Genomic DNA, 9,106 nt, shown 5'->3' on the forward strand with positions numbered 1-9,106 from the left:
AGAGACAGCTGACTAATAAAATGGCCGCCAGCCTCAGAAATAAAAAAGTGAGAAGTCCGTGGTTGCTCTTTCTTCAGTGAAGACATGAAGTTTTTCCACGACCCAACTGGGCAGTGGGGACTGAAGCTGTTGAGCCACTGTGCTTTCAGTTGCCACTGGGGAAATGCTTTTCTTACGTAATGCATCCTCTGCAGTGTGCTGCAGCCGTCTTCCATCTGTTTTCCAGCCAGACAGTTCCTGTCATCAACACTGATTGGCTCATGTAGGGAAGAAGTCTTCTTGAAATTAAGCTGTGGGGTTAAAAGTGTTCTCAAAGCCTGTTGACTTCTCTGGTGGCGCAATGGTTAAGAATCTGCCCGCCAATGCAGGGGACACGGGTTCGAGCCCTGGTCCGGGAAGATCCCACATGCCGCAGAGCAGCTAAGCCCGTGCGCCACAACTACTGAGCCTGCGCTCTAGAGCCCACAAGCCACAACTACTGAACCCGTGAGCCACAACTGCTGAAGCCTGCGCGCCTAGAGCCCATACTCCACAACAAGAGAAGCCACCGCAATGAGAAACCCACGCACCACAACGAAGAGTAGCCCCCGCTCGCCGCAACTAGAGAAAGCCGGCACGCAGCAATGAAGACCTAATGCAGCCATAAATAAATGAATAAATAAATTTTAAAAAGAAAGTAAAAGCAAGCTTTAAAAAAAAAAGTGCTCTCAAAACCCACTGGTCAGCAAGGACGTACTAAGTCCTACAGGTTGCCCACTTCTGTACTAGGGGGCTGTGAGGTACAAGAAAGTAGACACCATACGATCATTACCCTCAAGGAGCTTCCAGGCAGGCTGGAACACAGGAGTACTGTTCATGAAATAGTAAGGCAATAAATAAGAACCTGCCCTGGATATCTGCGATTCTAAATTGTTCTTGTTCTGTTCATGCATTTGTTTGTATTGCGTTATAATTTATGTACAGGTAAATGCACAGATCTCAAGTATACAGCTCACTGAGCTTTGACTAGTGCACACGTCTTTGTAAATCACAACCCCGTCAAGATACAGAACATTTCCATCACCGGAGAGAGCGCCCTCAGCTCCCTTCCCAGCCAAGCCCTACCACTACCAATGGCGACCACTGTTCCGATTTCTTTTACCACAAATTAGCTTAGCTGTTTCTTAACCTTCGTTTTAAAAAAAAAAAAAAAGAAGTCCTACAGTTGTATGTGAGATTTTTACTTTGTTTTGAAGTGAATTTGTTAGTCTTATTTATGACTATTTTGATAACTTATTTGTAGCTATTTTATAAGGAAAGCAGCTTTTGGATAGACATCCAATTTTAAGACAATCTATAACCTTTGATATTGGCTCAGTTAATTAGAGCTCGATTAGTGATGATATAGTCAGTAGATTTATCATCACAAGATTAATAAGTAAAATCAACCTCTTTTGTTAAACATAGCTTCAACTATAAGTTTAAAAAACACAGCATTCCACACAGCTATTTTAGCAAGTATATTTTTCATGACAAGCATCCATGGTCTAAAAGTTACAAGTCAGCTGTCCTTAAAATTATTAAAACATTCCAATTATTAAGTGAGAACTTCTGCTTTCTAAGAGACTAAGGATAGATGTAACTGAATTGTCTTGGTTTTATACGCATCGGCCAACTTTCTTCCGTATCATTTTCCGCAAACGAAGAGTAATGATGTAGCCAGTGTTTTCCTTTAGCAAAAGCACGTAGACTGGGGCTTCCCTGGTGGCGCAGTGGTTGAGAGTCCGCCTGCCGATGCAGGGGACGCGGGTTCGTGCCCCGGTCCAGGAAGATCCCACATGCCGCGGAGCCTGCGCGTCCGGAGCCTGTGCTCCGCAACGGGAGAGGCCACAGCAGTGAGAGGCCCGCGCACCGCAATTCTCCTGGAAAAAAAAAAAAAAAAAAGCACTTAGACTAATAGTTTCTCCTATTCTCAGATATCCTGCTTTAAAAGTAAAACCTGTGCTTTTTGGTTTCAGGGTCAGTTTTTTGTTTCATACTTAATTCTGCATATATCCTATGTATTGATTCTACAACTGCATTGTAGAAGTTCAGAAAAAAGCCATGAAAAAAGAGTGAAACCATGTCATTTGTGGCAACATGAATGGACCTAGAGATTATCATACTAAGTGAAATAAGCCAGACAGAGAGGTAAATACCACATGATATCAGTTATATATAGAATGTGAAAAACAAAAAGAGATACAAATGAACTTATTTACAAACCGGAAATATAACCACAGACATAGATAACAAACTTACGGTTACCAAAGAGGAAAGGGGTGGGAAGGATAAATTAGGAGGTTGGGATTAACATATACACACTACTATATATAAAGTAGATAACCAACAAGGACCTACTGTATAGCACAAGGAACTGTACTCAATATTTTGTAATAACCTATAGGGGAAAAGAATCTGAGGGGCTTCCCTAGCAGTGCAGTGGTTAAGATGCCACGCTTCCATTGCAGGGGGCACACATTCGATTCCTGGTCAGGGAACTAAGATCCCTCGTGCAGCACGGCATGGCCAAAATAAATAAATAAATAAAAAGAATCTGAAAAATAATAGATACACATATGTATAACTGAATCACTTTGCTGTACACCTGAAACTAACTCAACATTGTAAATCAACTATACTCCAATTTTAAAAATAAATAATTTTTTTAACTTTTTAATTTAAAAATTTTTTTAAATAGAAAAAAAGAATGATCATTTTTTACTAGAGGAATTGAAGAGGTTTTATAAGAGAATGAGAAATTGAGCATTATCTTGACATATACATGGATAAAGAGAAAAAGGAGGGAGTAGAAAATGATAAAACAGTTAAGAGAGAGCATGACATGAGGAAACCTGTCAGAAAGGAGCCAGAGCCCTTGAAGAAATATGTAAAGTCAAATGAGTAGAATAGTGGCAGATCGGAAAGCTCTTGAAAGTCAGATAAAGGAATCGTAGAATCTGAGTGGCAGGGTACCTTGGAGATCCTTAGACTTCCTATTTAAAGCCCTTCCCTTCCACCGCACCCACATCAGATGTCTATTTAACTTACGCTGAATTCTTCCTGTGTGGGCACTTACTGCCTTCTCATATGGTGCATTCTTTTTATGGAGAGTAATAACAATGAGGAAATTATTTATGCTATATGCAATAGGAAGGCACTATCTGTTTTTGAATATTTAATCTTTTTTATTTTGTATGTTACAGCTGTACAGCGTAGTGATTCACAATTATAAAGGTTATACTCCATTTATAGTTATTACAAAATATTGGCTATATTCCCCATGTTGTACAATATATCCTTGTAGCTTATTTTATACCTAATGGTTTGTACCTCTTAATCCCCTACCCTTATACTAGCCCTCCCGTCTCCCACTGGTAACCACTAGTTTGTTCTCTGTATCTGTGAGTCTGTTTCTTTTTGTTATCTTCACTAATTTGTTGTGTTTTTTTTTTTTTTTCTTGTTCTTTGATTTGAAACAAATGTCTCTGTCTTCTCATTTTACTTAACTTTCTCTGTCTCTGGTGAAACAGTTACTTATCCTGGTCTTGAAGGGGTGTCCTTTTGTGCGAGTATCCCTATACTGTCTGCATATCCCACTGGCTTTGGTGGGAGACCTGGATCTGATGTGAGCATAAATTCTATCTTCCTTCCCCCTGCATCGGCAGGCGGACTCTCAACCACTGCGCCACCAGGGAAGCCCCTGTTGTGTTTTTTAGATCCACATATAAGTGATATCATACAGTATTTGTCTCTCTCTGACTTATTTCACTTAACATAAGTAGATTTAATGTAGAACATGTAGATTGATAAACATGTTTTAGGGAATTTAATCTGAAATATACCTGCCCAGCGCATTAGGAAAGGGACAGAATGAGTTGTTTCAAATAGGCTTTTTTTTTTAACAGCTTTATTGAGATATGATTCACTTAACATACAGTTCACCATTTTAAAGTATACAGTTTTAGTGTGTTTAGAGCTATATATCCATCACTACAACCAATTGCTAAACATTTTCATTAACCCAAAAAGAAACCCCACACCCCTTAGCTGTCTTCCCCCCAAACCTCCCATCTCCCCCAGCCCTGTGAAACCACTAACCTATGCTCTGTTTCTATAGATTTGCCTATTCTGGACATTTCATATAAATGGAATCATACAACATACGGTCCTTTGTGACTCTCTTCTTTTACTTGGCATGTTTTCAGGGCTCATCCATGTTACAGCATGTATCAGCACTTTGTTCTTTTAATTGCCAAATTATATTCCATTGTATGGATACATCACATTTTATTTATTCATTCATCAGTTGATAGATATTGAGGTTGTTTCTACCTTTTAGCTATTATGATTAAGGCTGCTGTGAACATCCAGGCACAAGATTTTGTGTGGATATGTTTTCAGTTCCCCTGTTTATATACTTAGGAGTGGAATGTCTGAGTCACATGGCAATTCTATGTTCAACCATTTAAGGAGCTGCCAGACTATTTTCTAAAGCAACTTCATCATTTTAGACCCCGACCAGTAGTGAGGGTTCCAGTTTCTCCACATCCTGGCCAACATTTGTTACTGTGTTTTTTATTATTGTCATCCTAGTGGGTGTGAGGTGGTATCTCACTGTGGTTCTGATTTACGTTTTCCTGATGGCTAATGATGTCAAGCATCTTTTCATGTTTTTTACAGCCATTTGTATGTCTTCTCTGGAGAAATGTCTCTTCAAATTCTTTACCCATTTAAAATTTGGGGGGGGGTCTTTTTATTATTGAGTTATATACTCTAGATACAACGTATATTCTATTCTTTATATATTCTAGGTAACAGTTCCTCTTCAGATATATGATTTACAAAATTTTCTCCTATTTTGTGGGTTGCCTTTTCACTTTCCTTATAGTGTCTGGGTTACGTGGTTTTAGTTCTTTAATTCTTCTGTGTTTTTCTTGTTTTCCCTGTTAGATGGTAAACTTGTGAAATTTACATTGTAAAATTCCACAAATCTGGAAACACTCCTTTTCCATCTCTGTTGCATCCAGAGAGTGGTCATAGGTGGTGCACATCTATTACAAAATCTGGCTCCATAGCCAGCCACCTCTGCTCCTAGATGTTTCCCTGACAGATCATTTGATTTCATTCTTGATGAGATACTATGGTTTATTATTTTGTTCTCTTACAGGTGAATCGCTTTAGTAAGGTGGAAGATCGAGCAATTTTTGTTACTGACCGTCACCTGTATAAAATGGATCCCACTAAGCAGTACAAAGTGATGAAGACTATTCCTCTATACAACGTAAGTGTTCTCTGCTTCTCTCTGAATAAAGGATTCTTAACCTGGTGTTCATAGACCATGAGTGGGTCACCAGACTGATCACTAGAACCTCTGGGGCTTTAGGGAGTCCGTGAATTCCTGAAATTTTCTGCCAATCTCATGTTTTATACAAAAGTACGATTTTCTATAAGGAGGATCAAAGGTTCCAATAGAATACGAAGGCATTTTGTTTTAAAGTGTAGGGCTCTGCATTCTACGTGACCTTTATTACTAATCCTAGTCACTACTTAAATGTTATGACATGAAATGTATTTTCTTATTGATTTTCATAAGCCTTGTTTTTACGTGGAAATGGAATCAGGTAGAGAAATAGTACGGAATTACTTTATGAAAACGTTGCCTCTCTTTTAAATGTAAAATGTATGCTGTTTCCAGAAGTTATTTTCACCAATATGTTTTACCTCTGATCGAAACCCGCTTAGTTATTCACTATCTCCATGGGGTTTTCAAATTCTGTAGTCATTCCATGTTTGAAATATGAAATTTGGTGGGTGCCTCCTTGAGTTTCAATTTGAGACTTTAAAAATTTTTTTTATCCTGCCGTATGGGGTCTGCTTTACAAGTGACTGTTTGTTCTGATCTTGAAAAAGATCTTCCTGGACTGCTGGATCTTTCTGTGTCAGGTGACTTTCCTCTGTCCGCTCGTTCTTAAAGAGGGAGGTCTGGGTTTGTCCAATCATGGGATCTATGAGGAGTATTATTTAAAGATTGTTTTAAATCCTTTTCGCCTCTGCAAAAGGGAGTAGGAAACATATTGTTTTATAGTTTTATTTCCTTAAATCAGGAGTCCTGTTGGCTGTGAGGTTCAATGAAGACAAACTATTCCTGGCTTTGCTAAATAATTTAGAACATCCCTGCAGGCCTGTCACCTGATGGTGAGGCTGAGATTTGTCTCCGTCACCTAGTCCCCCCACCCCACACACACATGCATACACACCTTTCTCCCTTTCAGTAGGAAGGTGAATGGATTGCTGCTAAGAAGGAAATGATGTTCTAATACGTTCTTGATCATATGTAGTCTTCTTAGCAAAGACTTGTAATCTTATATAGCCATCACAGTTTAAGCCTAATAACCCTGCAGTCTCGACGAAGGAGATGAAGGAAGATACAGGAGAAAACCAAATTTTGTCAAAGTCTAATAAAGTGTACCTTATTTCTTTTCCTTTCTTTCTATTAAAGGGAAATCAATCAGGCACGTGATACGAGTTCAATAAGTAGTTAACCAGGTCTTTGAACCAAAGTTGTTTTCCCAAACTACCTTCCTTTTTCACGTTGACTGGTGTATATTTAGAGTCACTCTTCCCCTTCATCATCATTATCATCATCAGTGTTATCAATAATATCATATTATACAAAAATTAACCATGTTTTGCCACGGAGCAACTAAGCCCATGCACCACAACTACTGAGCCTGCGCTCTAGAGCCCGTGAGCCACAACTGCTGAGCCCATGTGCCACAACTGCTGAAGCCTATGCCCCACAACTACTGAAGCCCATGCGCCTAGAGCCTGTGCTCCGCAACAAGAGAAGCCACTGCAATGAGAAGCCCGCTCACCGCAACTAAGAGTAGCTCCTGCTTGCTGGAACTAGAGAAAGCCTGCTCGCAGCAAGACCCAACACAGCCAAAAATAAATAAATAATTTTTTTTTTTTTTAATTAACTATGTTTAACACGCCTAAACGATGTCAATAGGATGGATACACACTGTCACAGATGCTGTCGGTACTCTGCCCACCTCCCCTTGTATTTCCTACCATTTTTGTACACAACAGCCTAACTTCTGACAGCCAACACCTTTGTCGAAAGGCTTCCCCCAGGCTGCCAGAGTCCATAGAGGGCTGGAAACGCCCACCCACCCCCAGCCATCCAAATGACTAGTGGGTGTGGGGTATAAATGCTCCATCCCCACCATTCATCGGTCACAATGATTCTCAGGTGCGTTTAACACCATTTGCTGGAGGTTTTCTGTAGGAATTAGCTGCTTAGTAACAGGCCCTACTGGCTGCTTTCTCTTCCTGAGCCACCTGCCCACTCCCTTGCCCGTGTACCTGCACCTCCCGAATCAATTCTGAGGCTCATCAGCCTTTGTCTCAGGACCTGCTTTGGGGAGGAACTACCCTCTTAGGAGGGAGCAGATTGAATGGGACACAGGACTTCCAGCCATGTCTACCTATAAAAATGTTGTTCAGTCTGAAGCAAACACAGCCAGATATTGTCTGGATCATAGGGACATGGGTGTTTGTTATTTTATTCTTTATCCTTTTTGTATGAAATGTTTTGAAGTTACAAACGAAGTTTAAGACAAGAAACCTTTAAAAATGATACTGCTAATAGCAGGGATGAAGAAGCTGGGAGGGGATGAAGGAGAAAGATTTCAATCTTAACTAAGTTGAGTTTTAGGTATTGGTGAAACTTGTAAGTACATACCCCATAGATCACTGGCGTCTAATATTGTAAAGGAGTGGCAGGTAGCATTCAGCACTTAGGATAAAAATTTAAGAGCGGACAGATGCATGTATAATTGGAGGCTGAAATTATGAGTCTAGAGGGAGAAGGGGCAGCTGATTTGAGAACATCCATGCTTAAATGGTGGGGAAAAGAGAGTGGCTGAAGGAAATGGAATAAAAAGGAGATCTCTTCTTTCTGGACCTCCATTTTCTCCTCTCCTAATGTGCCGAATGAGCTCTAATTTCCCTTCAGTTCCATAAGGTTATGAATTATTCCAGGAAGGAAAAGAACTTTGGGAACACTGTGTTTCAGAATCAAGTTGGAAAGTTTTCAGAAATGAAAGTAATCAGTGGAAACATATAGCTGAGGATCCCACAGTTACTCTTCCCCTTCTCTGCTCTTCATTCCTCCTTCTGCCCGGGTGCCTTTCCTGTGTTAGTTGGACTTTTCTGGCTCCAGGGAAGGGATTGGTATTAGCGGGAGGGGGAAATTTCCCTCTGTCCCTGTCGAGTTCCTGTGGCTGGGCTAATAATAAAATTGACACGAGGCAGATTAACAGGAGAAAACCCAACTTAGTTTTGTGGGCACAGGAGATCATAAAATGACGCACAGAGAGCGACCAAAAGCAGGTAACTTTTATGTCTTTGTGTATAAAGAAACAATAAATTTGTGAGGGTCGGACAGGACAGAGAAACTTAGGTTCGGGTGCATAATGACTGGGCCCCAATATGACTATATTCTATCTCAAGTAATGCTTTGCTTTGTTTTTGATAAAGGATACACGTGGTAGTAAGGGAAAGGAATCCCATAGAAACCCAGGAAGCTATTGAGGTTTTAAGGCAGCTCTGAGGGACCATATTATTCCGTGGCCCCCTCAGCAACGTGTTGCTTAAGATGGTCTAAGTTTCTGCCATTCTCTGTCTCTACTTCTCCTTGTGTGTCTTCTTACTAACAATTACCTTTCTTGCCAGATGGGCTGGGCCAGCGCTAGGCTTAGGTCTGAGTCAGCCAACCCAACAAACCATTGGAGTTTCATCCTGCAGTAACATTGAACACCGTGTCTCCGATGAGGCCTCACCATAGCAACCAGTTCTGCAGGATCCAAACTGGTACTTCAGCTCCTTGTCAAGCACTTGCAAATCTATGCACGGTCTTCCCTGACTTCTCCTAGCGTAGCATGGAGAATAACTCCAGTTCATTTGAGGTGTAAATGATCTCTTCCCTCTACAATTTTTGACTGTTGTCCTTAGGCCCCAGCCACGTTTGGACCTGCTGATTATTGAGGTGGGTCATTAGGTTTTCCTAGTGGGAAAGAGG

At 40.6% G+C, this 9,106-nt stretch overlaps 1 protein-coding gene across 1 annotated transcript in view; it reads left to right on the top strand.

Annotated features, from left to right (window-relative positions):
• Nucleotides 1-9,106, top strand: part of MYO1D (myosin ID) — a 249,529-nt gene that overhangs the window by 208,912 nt on the left and 31,511 nt on the right. Inside the window, exon 20 of the mRNA XM_007452365.1 lies at nucleotides 5,189-5,302. Within this exon, the coding sequence (XP_007452427.1) occupies nucleotides 5,189-5,302 (114 nt within the window). The remainder of the gene's footprint in view (nucleotides 1-5,188; nucleotides 5,303-9,106) is intronic.

This window comes from Lipotes vexillifer, unplaced genomic scaffold (genome assembly GCF_000442215.2).
Source record: "Lipotes vexillifer unplaced genomic scaffold, Lipotes_vexillifer_v1.1 scaffold216, whole genome shotgun sequence".
Lineage (NCBI taxonomy): Eukaryota > Metazoa > Chordata > Mammalia > Artiodactyla > Lipotidae > Lipotes > Lipotes vexillifer.